At 34.3% G+C, this 19,932-nt stretch overlaps 2 protein-coding genes across 2 annotated transcripts; both read left to right on the top strand.

Annotated features, from left to right (window-relative positions):
* Positions 1-8,315: 8,315 nt before the first annotated feature.
* On the top strand, positions 8,316-13,219 carry LOC131875279 (uncharacterized). The gene is made up of 4 exons (XM_059219360.1): positions 8,316-8,347; positions 10,942-11,638; positions 11,723-12,727; positions 12,920-13,219. Exons 1-4 carry the CDS (start codon positions 8,316-8,318, stop codon positions 13,217-13,219), a joined length of 2,034 nt encoding a protein of 677 aa, XP_059075343.1.
* A 3,825-nt stretch (positions 13,220-17,044) lies between these two features.
* Positions 17,045-18,809, top strand: LOC131875501 (low affinity inorganic phosphate transporter 1-like). The gene has a single exon (XM_059220011.1). The coding sequence runs from the start codon at positions 17,135-17,137 to the stop codon at positions 18,671-18,673; it is 1,539 nt and encodes a 512-aa protein (XP_059075994.1). The 5' UTR covers positions 17,045-17,134; the 3' UTR covers positions 18,674-18,809.
* The last annotated feature ends 1,123 nt before the right edge of the window (positions 18,810-19,932 follow it).

The raw sequence follows: 19,932 nt of genomic DNA, 5'->3' as shown, positions 1-19,932 counted from the left end.
TTAACTTTATTTAATTAATTTAACTAATTAATTATGTTTGTGGATAATATTATTAATAAAGTTACACACATATAATTCGTTGAATCCATTTAAATATAATTATCTTACGTCCAATAATGTTGTATGTTTAATTTAATCCTTTTATTAAATTTCTAGTACTAATCATAACACAAAAATCAAGGATCACACTCACTCGACTAGACTCATACTGTACAACAAATTTGACCTAACTGACAAAGACCAAATGTATGCAAGGGCTATGGTGCTAACCCTACTCCCACAATAGAGAAAACACAAGGTGGACACCTAGGACCTGGGTGCTATCTCCCATTGCCACCTTTAGGGGCCAATAGAGCACACTCAGTCCTGAGATCGAGAGGAGTTGATGCCCGGTACCTACATGCTACATCCACAAAAAAAACTACACAAAACATCATATGTGCATACATGAGTAACATATACCATCTATAAAATGATGATGACTATGAACTCATACGCCTCTAAAAATGAGTGATAGGAAGTTCCAATTGATTACTACATTCATATAATCATCATGTTAGTATCATAATCATTTCAATTTCTATTTTCAATAACTTGACATTCAAATCATGGTTTGAGTAAAGCATGCATCATTACCTATACTAAACATGTACATAATCATAAACATTAATGAAATCACTGCTATGCGTCTAATCAAAACAATAGATATAAACATAAGACCATAGGTGAAGTAGATGGCTATCATCATAAGAAAGTATCTGAGATCAATAATAAGTCCTTCAAAACAAATATAAGCAAGATAGGTGAGGGCATCACATCCTCCTAATGAACAAACTTCCACGGAGCTAAAAATAAATCTAACTTCAATAATTACCTAGGAACATAGAATCAACATCACCATAGTAATCATAGCAATCATAATATGTCCACTTATTATTAAAGAAAATTTTAATATCTAGAATGAAATAAGAAACAAGGAGTATCAAACAAACCCATAAATATCTAACACATTCAATCACAAATGATGGATCGGGGAGAGGCACTACAAGAAGGGTGTATCATTGGAGCATTTGGATTCTTGTATGCCTCTCAACCCACACATCCTAAGCTTATTGATAAAAACCCTTATTTATAAGAGCCCTTATTTTTTCCAAAGCTCTTCTCGAACAAGCATGGGCATAGGAGTGGATAAGGCCTTGATTTTTCTAGTAGTAGAAAGTTGTTTGGGTTTCTTTTGCACATTTTGATACCAAAAACAAAGAGAAGATCATTGGAGGATAATGAGGGAGAATTTACTCAAGTTCAAGCCTAATCTAGGGAAGATGGTGAGAAGGGAAACATGTATGAGCAATTTGTTTTCTAGGTAGTGTTCAAAGAAAGGAAACTACCTTGACTAAATTATTTTTAACTTTGTAAGGATTAACATTATTTCATTTTTACTTTACATGAATGATATATTAGCACTTGTATGAGGTGAAATGGTTATATTAATAGTAAAATATACTTTAAATAAATATATTGTAGGATACAAATCTCAAAGGAAATGTTTATGTATTGAATTATGTAAAAATTGACATCTTTAAGAGACAACTATGTTTATAAATAAACACGAGTACCATAATAAACACAAATACCACATTTAGTGTTATTTAATCGTTTCATCTATTTATCTTTAAGATACATATAAACGACTATGCTTATAGATAAACATGAATAGCACATCTAATGTTGTTTAATAATTTCATTTATCTATCCAATAATCCAATTTATTATAAAAAATAACATTTAAAAAACTATGTATGATAGTAAAAAATCGGCTTGAATGATCAATCCTGAGAGAAAAGAGTGGGTGCAACCTTCAAAGATTGAAAGGAAAACAAAATATATGGATTATACAACATTAGCTTTATTATATTATTATATTATAACATCGAAATCTTATTAAAATTATTATGATATTTTATATTTTTATATTATTAAAATTTAAAAAAGATTGGATTCTAGAGAGCGAAAAATATAAATATAAAACATAAAAAATATAATAAAGAAAATTGTTGAATTATAAGAAGATTCGTTAATCCATACAAGTGCTACTTCATACATGTGTTGGATCATGTAAGTGTTAATCTATAAGGAACACGTGTAAATTTAGAATGGATAAAAAATAATTGCAATGAAATATAGTATCTTAAACACAAAGAAAAAAATAATATAAAAACCATTCAAAAAAGATGTGAAAAATGTAAAAAAAACAAAGGTAAGAAAAACTTGGAAATAAGATGTAAAAAAATAAAAATAAACAAAAATTGTAAATTTCGTAACATGTAAATTTGTTGATTTAGAAACACAAGTGCCAAAATGTAGAGTGTAGGTGCTTAACCAAAATATTGCATGTAAAACTTAAAAAAGAACTCAAACCAAAAATTAGTAAGATGGACATGCATCCCACCAAGTGTGCTAGAACGAAGAAAAATAGTTAAATAAGTATTAAACACTAAAGCTTCAATAGAAAATTTACATTTATACCATGTTTACCTTACTCATCTAATGGAGTTGAAGTGGAGAGAATCCTTTAAGCTCCACTTGATGTGCTCAAATTCGTGATGGATGTAGTTGTATCAATTTGGATTGATATTAATGCACTAAGGATTGATATTAATGCACTAACATAAAAATAGCTGAAGATTGATAGTGAAAATAGTAGCATAAGTTTACTTGATGGTAGATTATCAAATGGAAAAGAAGAATCCAATTTGTAGATTTTCTAAGGAAAATTAGGGCCCACGATGCAAAGTTACTAGAGTGATAATATTTGAAGAAAATAGAGACGTGAATTGAAGTCTCCACCTTGTCACAAAGATAAGAGAGGAAAATAAGTGAACCATGAGATAGCAGGGAAGAAATTATCGCATATGTACACACAAGGTGGCATGTGTAAGAGATTAGAGGCTACATATGTGTTCTAAACATGCACACCCATGTGTGAGAAAGATAATTGGCCTAGGTTAATAGAACAAAATTGAGTTTGAGGCTTGACAAAGATTGAAAGCTATAATATTATATGCTCCCACATGTGTGAGCATGAACTAGGGTAAGTATGCAAAAAAATGTGAGGGCACGAGGGGAATAGGGACACACTATATGGTGCTAAGTTTATATTTTAATCCATATGAAGATAATGGATAACCATAATTTAAATTTGGAATATTGGGGTTCTATGAAATTAAAAATTAGAAGAAAATTTAATTGGATCTTAATTAACCTTAATGAATTAATTAATTAAGTTTGAAGAATCAATGAATAAGGTTATATAATTAGTTTTATTTAATCGATTAAAAATAGGAAGTAAATGAGAATTAATGATAAGAAAGATAATTAATTAAATAATAATTATTTTAAAGAATATGAGATATTAACGGATTATAATAATAGTTACTTAAATAAAGATTTTAATATTTAATAAAAATGATGAATTCAAATACATATAATGGTCACTAGGATGACCAAAAGTGATATCACATAACAAAGAATAAACCTTAGGAAAATAATGTATAGCACTAATAAGAAATTAAACCCTAACAAGATTTAATGAATAATCTTGATGACTGATGATGCAATTAGAAATATTGTAACTTTTCTTAAGTTTAGACTAAACTGATTAAATATGCATATACAGTAGCATAAATTAGGTTAGATCATATTTATATTCAAGACATATCAAAATACTAAATGCTAATATAGAAAATGAAATCAAAGGGTTAAGGTACATAGGTCTAAGAATGAAGATGAATAATAGCTTTGATTTAAAACTGAAAAACTATCTCTCTATTAAATACCTTCAAATTATGATTGTCTCTAAATGCTATGATGGCACTTCTATATAGTGTAGATTTGTCCTAATATCCATTCTTTTAAATTCAGTAACTATGCAGCTCTTCTTTCTAATTCATTGAATTTTCTATTTTGTATTGATTATGAAGGATTAGTAGTATTTGAAAATACATTGATGAAATCATTAGATCATAGAAGTGATCTTTTTTTTGGCAAAATCCTTTGATTAAATTATCCATGCAATCATAGAAATGATTGAAGAAAACACTCTTTAGTCATTCAATTACTCTAGATTGATTTGTGTTGGATTTTGCCAAGATCAAGAGGTCAATGAAATGTACAAGATAGAGACACAATATAGGACAAGAATAAACTATATTCTCATCAATAGAAAATGATCAACAATCAACTGGATTATCACTAATACAATGAATAGAGGCTTGCTTATATAGGCAAGGCCATATGGATGTATGAGCACACAAATATGACATGTGGCTCAATAAGAAACAAGGGTAGGTAAGAAATAGGTGTGGGTAGGTAGGAGAAATAATATAATATTCCACATGAGGTGGATCACCCACCGAAGGTGGAATTATCACTCCACAATAAGTGGATATGATAGTGTAATAACAAGATCAACACCATAAGAGGTGGAATTTCTCCTACACACACTATCCCAATGTGGCACAAACACCCAAGTGTCTCATATCCAAACTACTATGAAATTCATTATCCTAAGTAAACTTAAGTAAGTGTAATAATATCCATGATGAATAATTATTTACACCAACACCCCCCCTTAAGTGCAACTTAGGGGAATGCACTTAAGTCGACAATGCAACTAAGCAATGCAAGATGGGTCCCGGCTACGAGGTCATGTTAGGTACCCATGAACAAATGCAAATGCATGCAAACCAATGCAATGAAATCTCTCACAAAGTGGGGAAAGAGAGAAAAACCCAATGGGAAAAAACCCTCCCCCAAAAAGAGAGATGAAAGCTATACAAGAGAACTCTCGTAGAAGTATGTGAGGAACAAAACCCCATGTGAGGAAAAAGTCCCCCCCATATGAGAGAAGAAGAGAAGTCAAACTGTGATCCTCCCTCAATGAAGAATCTGCACCAATGATAGAAGCTTGATGTATGAAGAAACTGCTCCACGAACGTCGAACAACATTCCTCCCCTTAGGAAGAAACAAAACCAAACGTGTATCCATGAAGCCTCCCCAATCATGAAGGGAAGATGTATGAAGAAAACTCATGATGAAAGGAATCTCTGAAAACTGCTCAAGTGTCCCCATGTCGATGCTAAAAGATACCCCCTCCAAAGGTGGTAAACTGTGCCACACTACTGAAAAAGGCACTCCAAGATCTAGTGGAGATGGATGTAGAACATGTCCCAAAGATTCATATGTCTCCTCAAAACACAAAGAGACCTCCTCCAACTGCTGTACATAAGTATCCACAATCATGTCAACCTCAAAAGAATGATCATGTAGAGAATGAAAAAGAGGGTCAGAGTGTGCCCTCGCAACAATTGAAGAAGGATCATCTTCATCAAAGAGAAGATGTATGTCATCAATGATGTCTCCCAAATCTGCAATGTAGGATTCCGCAAACAAACCTACAATGTCTGTCAAGTAATCATCCCATGAATCTGAAGCTGGAAGACAATGTATATCCTGCTGCACTGAATCACATGAAGGCAAAGCTGTCACACTATCTACATCATCAGGTGCAATAGGTGATGTGATATCAATATGAGAAGATGAAATACAAGACTCAAGAATGGGGTCACATGTGAGAATCCCCATGTTCAAGTGTCCAAAGTTCTCCTCAAAATCTGAATCATCACAAGAAGTGTGATCATAATGTGTAGAATCATCAAATGTGAAATCATCATCATCAACAAAATCTGAAAAGGAGTATAACCGAGATGCATGATCAACCACCCCAGTTGCAATGATAGCTCTAGTCTCCATGTCTCTAATGAAAACTGAGTCAGGTGTGAACTCCACAACTCTCTTAGTTGCGCCATGTGTGATTTGATAGATAGAAAGGAGATTGTTTGTCAAGTGGGGTACACACAACACATCATTGAAGGAGTTATCCCCAATGTCAATAGATCCTTTCCCAATCACATCCATGTATGTATGATTGCCCATCAAAATCTGAGGCATGGTGCAAGGCTCAAATGTAGAGAACATAGATTGTGAAGATGCCATATGATGAGAAGCCCCTGAATCTAGAAGCCATCTCTCTGAATCATGACTGATAGTAGCACATAGAGCTTTTCCTTTTCTTGTTCCAAAAGAGTGAGTCTTTCCACTTGTAGAAGCCATGAATGCTTGCCCTTTTCCTTTTGAATGTGAGGAAGTGGAAGTTGATGAATCATCCTTCTTGTAGACTTTAGGCAAATCAATGTTATGTTTTTTGATGATATGTGTGAGCTCATCAATCTTCTTAGAATGGCAACAATGCTCCTCATGACCAATCTTTTTACAATAAGCACAAGTAGGTCTCTCCCTCTTTGGTGAATTATCTCTCTTGGAAGAGGATGAATCTCCTTGTTGTGGAGAAGATGGTGCTTTTTCTTTAGGCTTTGATGGCCATTTCTTCTTGTTTGAGTTGTCCTTTCCTTGATTTCCTTTGTTCCCTTGATTTTCTACTAATGCTTGAGACTTAGAAGAAGCCTTGAGAATGCCCATGCTAATCAACTTAGTTTGTTCCATCATCAATATTTCATTGAAAGCATCAAATGTAGGCATTTTGTAGCTTGAACCCATTGTCATCCTATGAGTTTGGAAACTAGAAACAAATGCTGCATATTCTTGTGGAAGCTTCCCTATCAAGTTGAATATCAATTGAGTATCCTTTTTATCAATGCCACAATCTTTGAGTTGTGCCCTCAACTCATTTGCCTTAGTGACATAATCTTGTATAGTATCAAAGTTCTTGGGATCTAACATGGTGAGATCACTATCAATTTGATATCCCCTAATCTCATCAACTTGACCATACAAGTCTTGAAACTTTTGCCAAGCATCCTTGATTAGAGTACATTTCTCAATATGAAAAATGAGATCCTTTGATACATACTTTCTTAAGGTACCAATTGCCATGATATTTTTAGTGAGCCAATCTAAGTGACCAACTGGATCAGCCTTAGGATCAGCTGGAGCAACAATAGTTCCATCAATGTAATGAGTGAGTCATTTTTCCATAAGTTTACTCCATGCATCAATTTTCCAAGTAGCATAGTTATGTGGAGTTAAGAGAGGAAACTTAGAAGAACCCATAGCAGCAAAAAGGAAAGAACACAAGAGCACAAGAGACACCCCCCAAATTCAATCAATCAAAGTACCCCCCCTAAAGTGATGATTTTGGCACTTTATACTTAGTGCGATTACAATGAGCCACTTGCAAAACAAGACAAAGTGGACTTATGATGCAAATTTTACAACTTCTCAAATGAGATACAAGAGACTTCAATCAATAGTGCAATGAATCTAACTGAGATTCAAGCAAATATACAAGTACCAAGTGAGCCAAAAATGGCCAAGATCTGAAAGTATAATTTCTACTTACAATGACATAAATCTGATAATATCATGTGAAAGTAGATAAAAAAATATGCACTTTCAAAAAAAACGGCACCTAAAAAGGAGGTCGGATGACCCCAAACGAAGCCTCTGAAGTTGCAAAAACTGGGATTACTCAGGGATAGTCACCAAAAACTGCATTTTCTGAAAAATCTGTGCATCAAAATCAAAAAATTCTTCCACCACTGTGGAGAGCACGAAATTCTAGCCCATTTCAAAAAAAATTGCACCAAAAAATGAGCAAAAATGAGCAAGTTATGGCCATTTGAAGTTGAATTGCAAAATCAAAAATGCAAATGAGAGGGGGTCCAAAAATTTTCAAACCCTGCTGATGTGGCGCTGACGTCAGCAATTCAGTGGATTAAATTTGACGACCGTATGACCATCGCAAAAACTTCGCCCTCTGCTGACTGGCCGTCCGTATTGTACGAACAGATTACGTGCTTGGGTGACTGTGTGTATAGAATGCTGTGTGTCACTGTACAGAATATCTGACTGGATAGTACGGTTTGTATCGCTAGCCAGTGGCCGCCTGCCACATGGCTGTCGTGGTCCTCCTGTCTGGTTGCCGCGTGGCGGGAGAGCTGGCCGAGGGTGGCGGGCGTCGGGAGGCGGCATGAGGAGCCGAGCGAGGACGTGGGGGTGGTGCCGGAGGTTGGCTCACGGGAGGAGTCAGAGCTGAGCGCGGCGGTGTTGGAGAGGATGCCGGAGCTTGGGTTTTCCGGCAGTTGGTGACGTGGCCCAGAAACAGGCAGAGATCTGCAGGCATCAACGGGAATGTCCAGAAGACTTGGGCGCCGGCAGTGGTGCGGGATCTGGTAGGCGGGAACCTGTGGGTACAACCGGCAATGGCAAGCGGTGACAGAGACACGCGTAGGGTACGATGAGGACGGCAGGCGGTACCGATGCTGACAGGTACGGTGTCTGCCGAAAATCTGCGGACCTGCAAAGTCACGAGGGGGGGGGGGGTCAAAATTGGCCAACTTTATAACCAAAATTCATGGAAACGGCCTTCTGGATGCAATGGCGAGGTCAGATCTGGTCTAGGATGCCTCCAAAAGATGCTACTCCTCAGATCTGCCTCTTGATGTCGCAATAATGCCTCTTCAAGACGAATCAATGAAGCCCCAATAGCTCTGATACCATGTTGGATTTTGCCAAGATCAAGAGGTCAATGAAATGTACAAGATAGAGACACAATATAGGACAAGAATAAACTGTATTCTCATCAATAGAAAATGATCAACAATCAACTGGATTATCACTAATACAATGAATAGAGGCTTGCTTATATAGGCAAGGCCATATGGATGTATGAGCACACAAATATGACATGTGGCTCAATAAGAAACAAGGGTAGGTAAGAAATAGGTGTGGGTAGGTAGGAGAAATAATATAATATTCCACATGAGGTGGATCACCCACCGAAGGTGGAATTATCACTCCACAATAAGTGGATATGATAGTGTAATAACAAGATCAACACCATAAGAGGTGGAATTTCTCCTACACACACTATCCCAATGTGGCACAAACACCCAAGTGTCTCATATCCAAACTACTATGAAATGCATTATCCTAAGTAAACTTAAGTAAGTGTAATAATATCCATGATGAATAATTATTTACACCAACAATTTGATGTAGATTTAGTTTCCTTGAGTGCTCATTTTTTTTTTCTATATCATAATGAATGCACACATTGAATGTATTTGAATGATGCTATATAACAATAAATCATTTGAAAGGTGTGCTAAGTCAACTCATGATAGGCATGAAATGGGTAGGAATTGCCAATTTTTTTATTTTGAATTTTTGAATTTTAAGTATCAATTTCATAGGCCATGAAATTGATCTCTTATCAATGGAATAGCCAAGGACAATAAAATATGTTAATGTATGAAATGATTTGTCTTAATATAGGAGCCAAATAAATGTTAAATGTGAGAATTTGTATAAGAATAAGATAAAGACAAATAAATAAGAAAATATGTAAATATAAATGAATAAAAAAACAAATTTAAATTTACAAAACAATGTCATTTATCAATAAATAATTATATTAAACATTTTCATTAAAAGGAACCCAAAAACAAATGATTATTGACATAAATATCCAATTCTCATCATTAATTCAATTCTTTTTATAAACTACAAGAAATTCACTCAAAAACTAACAAATGTCAAAATGAACACCAATCAATATGGAATGCTACACTAGGAGTATTTTTCTTTCCATGCACAAAAAACCCTTTTAAGATTACTAACGTGGATGGTCACTTCGTTGTTTTCAATTAAAATTAAAATATCAATTTTGAGTTGCTTTTCGAATTAGAAGTGTTAGGGAGACATCTTGATTGTGGTATAATTTGAGTTGATCTAATTACAAATAATTTATGCTTTAAAAAAAGAGGTTACAAATTCAAATCTCATAAGAAACAAGATATATACACCTCATGTATGACACAATTAAATGCCTTCCCCAAATCTCATAAGAAACAAGATATATACACCTCATGTATGACACAATTAAATGCCTTCCCCAAAAAATATGAATAGTCACATATTACTATTAACCTATTATTTAATGTGATACGTTATTCATCTCTACCTTTCCAACTTGTCTCTTTCAAATTGCTGATAAAGTCAGGTCATCACGCTGTATAATAAATTACCTAGAAAGCGAGAAAACTTGGTGAGTAAGCTATCTAGAAACATTATTTTAGTCGGCAGAAATCTGTAGTAATTAGTCATCGAAGACAAACCAGTCCATTGTTTGCGATTTTGCCTATGCTGGACAAATTCCAATGAACTTCCTCGCAACTACGAAGTTCGCTTTCTTTGTGAAATTAAGTCAATATAGGACAAATTCCTATGAGCTTCCTCCCAACTACGAATTCATATGCTCAAGAATATTCTTGGAATACGGGAAATAACTAGCGGTTGCGCGCTTTATTTGCGTGCAACGGGAAGCCGATAGGTGGTCAAGCATGCAAGAACAAGGGCATGGGGCAGCGATTTGGTAACACACAACAAAAAGCTTCTGAACTTGATGAAAACAAAATATAGAATAACAATTAGCATTAACAAAACATTTTTAAAAAATGAACATAGATATCAATTGTCAATTGCAATTATTGTATATTTATTGACAAAATAACATTGATAAAAAAATGTCAAACAGTAAAAAGCATCATCCACAATTAGATGGTTTCTGAATAGGTAAGCACTATAGTTGTACAACTGAGAGTTAGATTTGTTAGTCTTTAAAATTCATATGTCGTTGAAAATGGATGAACAGTGTGATCTACAAAGAGATTTGTTAAATTGACATAATATTTGGAAAGAGTAATTAGTCGTCAAGATCTAGTAGCATATGGTTGAACATTTAAGCAAAACATATCTAGAGAGTTATATTTTGGCATATATATAAGAAATCATAAATAAATATCATATTTCTAAATTGTATTCATTAAAGGACGATTCATCTTGGAAAACCTCATTTCCAGCTGGGAAGCCATGGAATGGACCAATTCCTCTCATCAAGAGGTTGCTATGCTTCTCCTTGACTTCGAAAAAGCCTACGACAGAATTGAGTGGGACTTCATCTTGATGATGCTAAAAGCCTTTGGATTCCCTGATATCTTTTGCAAGTATATTCAAATTCTTTTAAAAGATGCTTCTGCCATGATTGATGTCAATGGATCCCTAACCAATCCCATTCCTTTGTCTCGGTCTATTCGTCAGGGTTGCCCTCTTGCTCCTGCTCTTTTTGTCATTGCTTCCGATGCTCTTCATTATATCCTTAAAGATGACACCATCTCCCCTAAGGTGTGTGGTATTACTCTTCCTAATGACTCCGAGCTCCTCAATATTCAATTTGTCGATGACACTTCTCTCTTTCTTGAGCTCAGTTTTGACAACCTAATCTGCCTTTGTAATAAACTTGATATGTTTGGTAAGGCTTCTGGAGCTCGTATTTCCAGCTCCAAATCCATTATGCTGGGATGGAGTGATCATCCTCCGGACTGGCTTTGCCAATTCGGTTATTCCTGGGGAGGACCTAACCAGATTGTTAGGTATCTTGGTATCCCCTTTTCTGTCAAGCCTTCCCTCAAAGATATGTGGTTATGGATAAAAGACAAGATTTTCAGAAAACTTAATAAATGGAATCATAGACTCTTATCCCTTGTTGGAAGAGTCCAGGTTTGCCAAAAGATTCTCTCCTCCTATAGTATATATTACTCTTCTGTCTAGATGTTTAGTAACTATCAGATCTTGGAAATTTAGAAAGCCATCAGGCACTTTCTTTGGTCAGATGGCAACGGTTCTAGGAAAGCCCATTCTGTTAAATGGGACTGGTGCCATCTAGAGAAAAGTCTTGGAGGGCTTGGTCTTAAAGATCTCAAACTTCAAGGAATGGCTCTTGCTTCTAAATGGATCCTTCAATCCCTTGTTGGTGACGAGCCCTGGAAAGTTCTTGTCAGAAATGACATTCAGAATGGAGTGCCTAAAACTGCTAAATCTTGGAAACATCTCCCCTTCAGTGATTTGGTTTTTGGCAATTTCCCCATATCTGTGAAGGGAACTTGGGTTTTCCATTCCTTATGGAAAGCATGGGAGAACATTCGACACTATATTGATAACTCAGCCTTTGATTATCATTATACTCTTCAAGGTGAGCGATCAATATGGTGGAATCTTCTCCATCAAGGTAGACCCCTTGCTTTGACTAAAGGCTGTTCGGCTAAATTTTGGGCCAACAAGGGTGTTAAGTATATCATGGATATCCTTGATCACAATCAGCTCATCAGTTGGGAAGACCTTGCTAATCAATTTGATATCCCTGCTTCTCATAAGCGAACGTATAACCTCATCAAAATGGCTTGTTCTCACCTTAATCTCCCTCGTAATACTGATGTGGATTCTCACCGATTTCTCTCTTTTAGGCGGCAGGATGGTACTCACCTCTCTTCTATCAAAGCTAAAGATATATACCGATTTCTTAACCATGATACCTCTGTTTCTCAACATCTTAATGTCATTTGGTACTCTTCCTTTTCCTCCTCTGATTGGCATAAAATGTTTGATAAGCTCTGGAAAGCTCCTATTCCTCCTAAAATTCAATGCTTTAAATGGCTGCTCCTGCTGGACAGGCTGCCCATTAGAAACCAGCATGCCACCCTTGATATTTGTTCTATCTGTAGAGTTCCTGAAACTATGAGACATATATTTTTCGATTGTTCCTTTGCCCATGAAGGTTGGCTCATGTTTGGTATTTGCATCACTCGCTATGTTTATACTTTGGATATTATTACTGGTTTTATTGATGGCCTTAGAAAAGATACTAACTTATTTTGGTAGGTTCTCTCATCTTTCATCCTTTGGCATATATGGAAATTTAGAAATGATTCTAAGTTCCAAGGTTTTACCAGATCTCTTACTGGATTTCATAGAAATCTCATTTATTTTAAAATTGCCTCACAGGTCTGCTGCGTGCTCAACCTAGAAAAAAGGAAGTTGCTCAGATTTTTGCGTGATGGTCGGGCTACAATGTTTATATATGAGATGCAGAATGGTTATGAGTTAGCTAGTGTGCTGGACAACCAGATGGCGTTTGATGAAGCCCTTGCCAAGCTCATGCAGGAGATCCAAAACAGCAAAAACCCCTCTGTTGATAACCTTCAGGTCTTTCATCAACTGCTGGAACAGAAAAAGGCTATCTGGATGGAGGGACCCATTGGTTGGACATCCTGGGTCAACAAATTTGAAGATGTTTACCCATAGGACTAATCCTTTTTTGGTTGCTCTTCTGGTTCTCTTGTACTCTGTTGCTTCTCGGCTGTATATGTATCTCGGATAGTTCTTCTCTTTGGTGGTTCTCTTTCATTGCTGCTCTCCTTCTAGCTGGTTGAGGCTCTGCCTCCCTCCTTTTTGATGTACTCTTTTGAACTCTCGATTTATAATATAAAAAAAAAATTATATTTTTTCTATACTTTATACTATAATTAACTTTGTACACTTATATTTCAAAATTCAAAAGTGCATAAAGTTTATTATAATATAACATTTATATACTTTAAACTTTATTCACTTTTGAATTATAATAAACTTTGTTTCACCTTGAAATGAAAGCTTATTGATTTATTAAATTTATTCACTTTTAAATTATAATAAACTTTATTCACTTATAAGTGAAAATTTATAAGTGTATAAAATTTATTTATCTACTTTTGAATAAACTTTATAAGTGAAAATTTATTCACTTTTTGAATTATAAGTAATAGTTTTTCACTTTGGAATTATAATATTAAGTATATAAAAGCTATATTATAATAAACTTTATACAGTTTTGAATTATAAGTGTATAAATTAAAAGTTCATAAAGTTTTATTATTTATATCTATATTATTTATAAAGTTTATAAACATACCTAATAATAAATTTTATAAAGTTTTATAACTTTATATATTAAATATGAAACTTTAAATTACAATATTTAAATTATATTATGATGTTAAACTTTAAAGTATATTAAAGTTTAATATAGTATATTAAATTTTACATTTTAAATTAACATCATGTTTAATATTTTATATTTAATTCTATTTTTTAAATTAAAATTAAATATATATTTAATATTAAAATAAATGACAATAAAATGACAACCAAAATGTTAATAATTTAAATTTAAAAATAATATTCAATATTTCAACATGAATATTAAATATAAAAATATATTGAAAAATAAAAAAATATAATATAAATATTGTACATTTATATAAAAATATATTAAAAATTAAAAAATTAAAAATAAAATTATTAAACTAATTTTTTTAAAATTTATTAAGTAAAATATAAATAAAATATATAAAATTTTAGATATATTAAAAAAATAAAAAATTATAATATAAATAGAATACATTAAATAATAAAAATAAGTATAAATAAAATACAGTTTAAAAATATATATTTTAAAAATAATATAGAAAACATATATTAAAAATTTTTAAAAATACAATTAAAAATTTATTAAATGTGGCGAGTGAGAGAGAGAGAGAGGTGGGGTGTGGGTCCAAACTGGGCTGCATAAGCCCACTGACAAGAAGGATTTGATGGGTTTCTGCCGTATGCCAATGCAACGCAAGTTGCCCACCAAAGAAAACGGTGGCCAGAAAATATGACCGGCGGGAATTTACCGGGATACTGACATTTTCCTGGCAAGCAAACCCCCATACAAAAAGCCTATCGGCTTAAAAATAATATACGGAATTTACTTTAGAGCAGTACAACGTGTGCCTGGTGTGGTATTACTTTACTGTCTATCCAAACAAGAATGCACCTTTATCAAATTTGTTAATTGATTAAAAATTAGTATATGTTATATTTTTATAATCTTTAATTAATAAATAAATATGATGGAATGTACATTTCTTTTTATGTTTTGAGTGATTTTATATAAGTGTGTTTCATTTGCCGTATAATTGTTGTAGATATTAAATTTATTCAAATACTTCTGTTTATTAGACATTTATTAATTAACAAATATATTAAATTAATTTATTTTATAAAGGTTAATGATTTGATATTTCATAATATGAGACAAAAAGAAAAAGGGGCTATGGGTGTAAATAATAGGTACTTTGGTGAATTTTAAAAACTGGTTATTAATTATTTTAGAATATTTTTTTTGTTGTTTTCAAAATTTATTATAAAATTGATTGTTGAATAATTTTTTATATTAGAGAGTAATAGGTATTGTCATCAATATCTTGAAAGATAGAAGAAGGTTTTTTCTGTGGCTTGCCAAGAATCTTATTTTTTGTGACTTGTCAAGAATCTCAAATGTTTCTATTATAATTTTCTAAAACTATGTTTCTATTAATGTTTTGATAAATATTTGCACTGTACATCTGGTTGTTGACTAAAATGTTATGATATGCAACTATTACTAGGTGTTTTCTAAAATTGTAACTTAGTTTTCAACAAAAGGAAGAGAAGATGAATTAATTGTCATAGATAGCAAATTGAGGGATCCATAGAAAATAGTGAAAGGAATAAGCACTCGTAATCAAGAGAAGTGTGGGTTTGTAGCAATGTGTAATTATAGTTGATCTTGTCCCGATAAAGGGAGATCAACTAGCTATATTAGACTTCTATTTCCAACAAATGACTACTAAAACAAGTAGTCTTATATTACAATTAATGTCAACTTTTTTCTATTGCATGATTTTACAACCTCTCCATGCATGCTTCCATGATCATGTTTATGTGCATTTTTCAATTATGAATGTGTAGTTTATTATGAAATTTTTTTATATATAAATAATTCATAAATAAATTGAGAGTGACTTAAAATACAATAATCACAAAATTCAAGTGATGAAGGTCCAAAATAATTTCATTAATATTCATAAAAAACAATTGGCTTATATTAACTATTTGGTCTAATTGACTTTAACTTACTACTAGAAAAGTCATTGCAAATAATAACCAACCATTAAAATATTAAATTTAGGGTACATAATTCTTCAATTGTAAAGTTAATATCATCAATACTACCCTCTTGTTCTTTTTATTTGGTAAATTAAGATCTAGTATGCAAGTTTCTTATGATGGTATTGCTTATGTGTCGCTTCCTCTAGCTATTCACAAATACAATTGCATTAATAGTTGTGGTTATTTCTCATTACCATTGGTGTAGCATGGGTGTTATATCTCTCTTCATGGGAAGACATCCATCTCCAAATAGGATATTGTCATACATTCACCTTTAACAACAAATCTAGATCCACATCTACAATAAATCTTGTACTTAACTGAAATGTTTTGACTTATCTTCTACTATAGAATCACTTCCCTAGACTAAGTGGATGGTTCAAAAATAGGCTAAGTGAACATATATAATTAATAATCTTTAATAACGAACACCCATACATATATATAATTACTTTAGTAATAATTCATTTCTCTAAAAAAAATTCCATTATATAACAGCCAGCCACTCTTTTTATAATAAACCTTCTAAACTTATTATAACCTCTCTCTTAATCAATATATTATCTTAAAAGTATTTCCAGTAAAGTACTCTATCCTTTGACCTTTATCTAAAAAATCAACTAACAATGCAGTCAAAGTTATTCTCTTCAGCGTGTAAATAACTATTTAACATCTTAAAGTATGAAAGAGGTAATTGGTAGACAGGAAAGATTATTCTGTTTGCAAGTTGAAACAGACGGATCACGGGGTAAGTAATTTATTGTGCAGGAAATGTGAATGCTACATCAATTTTTGAGATAAAATGTCTATCTATTAAGTATTAAATATTCAAGAGCAACAAGTCGGTGACGGGAAAAGCAACGGGGGCAATCTCTGTAGAAAGAAAATGATACGCAAATTTTTTTTCAAGAGAAAGGAATCTTACTTTTGAGTTGTCCACTAGGGTTTACTACGCACAGGAAGTCAATTTTACTGTGGCCAGAAAATATGACCGGCGGGAATTTACCGGGATACTGACACTTTCCCGGCAAGCAAACCCCCATACAAAAAGCCTATCGGCTTAAATATATTGCAAGCAGGCCGATGTTACGATTGACCTCTCGCCGTGCCTACTACACATGGGGCTTATCCAAATTTCATACTGAATTGGGGCAAAGATTGGGAATAGTGATTTTTTTTGGGAAAGTATTGGGTCTTAGAAAAATGGCGCTCAAGGTGCTGTCTGCGCTGGACACGGCGCGTACGCAGTTGTATCATTTCAGTGCGATATTTATCGCAGGCATGGGGTTTTTCACGGATGCCTACGATCTCTTCTGCATCCCGCCTGTTTCCAATCCTTTGGGAAGCATCTACTATGAAGATGAGATGCCGATTCGTGTAAAAGCCTCCGTCAATGGAATCGCGCTATGCGGAGCATTGGCAGGCCAACTCTTATTCGGTTGGCTTGGAGACAGAATGGGACGAAAGAGGGCCTATGGAATCACTCTAAGTTTGATGGTCGCCAGTTCAATAGCTTCTGGCTTCTCAATCGGTAAATCACCGGAAGCTGTAATTGGCAGTTTATGCTTTTTCAGGTTCTGGTTAGGGTTTGGTATTGGCGGGGACTACCCACTGTCTGCAACAATCATGTCCGAATATGCAAATACCAGAACCAGAGGAGCTTTCATCGCTGCTGTATTTGGGATGCAAGGTCTTGGAATTCTGGCGGGGAGTACAGTGGCTCTAATTGTGTCGGCTAGCATGAAGACAGCAGCGGGCGATAAGCCGACATTCGGGCAGAAGGACGTGGTGTGGAGAATAATCCTAATGTTAGGAGCCGTTCCCGCAGGTTTTACGTATTACTGGCGGATGAAAATGCCGGAGACCGCCCGCTACACAGCTTTGGTTGCCAGAAACGCGAGGCAAGCCGCAGAGGATATGTCGAGAGTTCTTAATCTGGATATTTATGAAGCTGAATCGGATGTTGTAAGCATTCAAAATCGGCGCCGACAGTTTGGATTGTTTTCCAGGGATTTCCTCAGGTATCATGGTCTACATTTGCTAGGCACGGCATCCACTTGGTTCTTCGTGGATGTTGCATTCTACAGTGGTAATCTGTTTCAGGACGATATATATCAGAAGATCGGATGGTTAGAGTGTCATTATGATAATCCATTGGAGGAAGTTTATCGCACTGCAAGGGCACAGGCGTTGATTGCATTATGTGGGACTCTGCCGGGGTATATATTGGCCATTTTTCTGATAGATCGTATTGGGAGGTTTAAAATTCAGCTAATTGGGTTTTTCTTTATGTCAGTTTTCTTGTTCGCCCTCGCCTTTCCTTACAAACATTACTGGGTTGAACACTCTCATCCATTTCTGGCGATTTATTCTCTGACATTTTTCTTTGCAAATTTTGGGCCCAATACGACTACTTTCATTGTGCCGGCAGAGTTATTTCCTGCTCGCTTGCGATCGACATGTCATGGGATTTCTGCTGCCGCCGGGAAAGCAGGCGCTATCATTGGAGCATTTGGGTTCTTATTTGCCTCTCAACCCAGGCATAAACGGGACCCTTATGATTGTGAAAGCTCTTATCCAACAGGCATACGGGTGAACAACGCCTTGATTATTCTTGCAGTATCATGTTGCTTGGGTTTCTTTTGTACATTTCTGATACCCGAAACAAAGGGAAGATCATTGGAAGATAATGAGGTGGAGTCGGAAGATGATGAGGTGGAGCTTCCTCAAATTGAAGTCTAATCTGGGGAAGACGGTAGGAAGGGGAAAACGTGGCACACTTTTATCCGAAATCTTTGTTTGTAGGAATGTGTTTTCTAGCTATTTTTCAAAGATAGGAAACTAAACTAAGTTTGACTTTGTTAACAATGATGTTATTCCACTTGTAATGTAATTTGTATAAAATAATAATGATAATAATAAATATAATCTTTCTTGAGGAACACTCTTTGCCTAGCTTAAAGTCTCACAGATATTTTCTTTCAGTGGATTATATGCAAGTGAAGTCACAATCTCTTACGTTAAGTAATATATCATATTTTTTCTCTCCCGTGCGTACCGTTTAACTTTGACATCACGGTTGTCGCTATCTATGAATCAATGTTCGGCGCTAGACAATTGGTAACCACTAACAAAATTTCATTCTCAATAACTCGGTAACTTAATATGTAAATAATAGAGCCAAACGTAAGATGAAGGTTAAACGAGACAAGGAAAAAGCATATTATGAGCCCTTCGGTACATTTGTTCGTTTCAACTTGTCAATATTAATGGGATTGTTAATAGTAAAGACCATTTGAAAATAAAACATTTGTTTTTAAGTTTATAGTCATTAAATGAGTTGATTCATATATTTAAATATCTTTAAGTGATGTTTTTGTTCAAAATAAAATAAAAGATTTAGATTGTCTTAAATTTATTAAATTGTAAGAATATTTATGGTTTTTGATTAAGGGTCAAACAGGTTTTGAGGGGGTTTGAAACACTATACCAAAGGTTTTGAAGGGACCCAAAACCCTCGAATTTTATGGGGATCTAAAACCCACTAATAGAACATTACAACAAGAAACAAAATAGTCAACCAACAACCAAACCATAGCCTAACAACAACAACTATGCATTAGAGAACCAATTCTATAAATAGAAAGTTGAAGCCAACAAAAGAGACTGCTCAAACACTCATGAGAAAATGGTTTTTCCAGGCTCCCTTAACCTTAACAATGGGGTTTAATAAGGCTTTCATAACCTTCACCTCTAGTAACATTCAGATATTGCATAAGAAACTCACTAGAATAATGGGTTTTAAATAGGCTCCCATATCCTTTATCTAAAACAATAGAGGGTTTTGATAGGCTTCCCCAACCTTCAACACAATCTCCACCTCAATATGGGAAGAAGGACAAAAAGGAAAGAAAGGGTAAGAACATCTCCCTTGTAGCTAAATTCCAAATTCAAAATAGTGACAACACCCTTTCTGCATCTGCCATCTTCTCCTGCCAAGC

This window comes from Cryptomeria japonica, chromosome 4 (genome assembly GCF_030272615.1).
Source record: "Cryptomeria japonica chromosome 4, Sugi_1.0, whole genome shotgun sequence".
Classification (NCBI taxonomy): Eukaryota; Viridiplantae; Streptophyta; class Pinopsida; order Cupressales; family Cupressaceae; genus Cryptomeria; species Cryptomeria japonica.
This window is presented reverse-complemented; position numbering and strand designations above follow the sequence as displayed.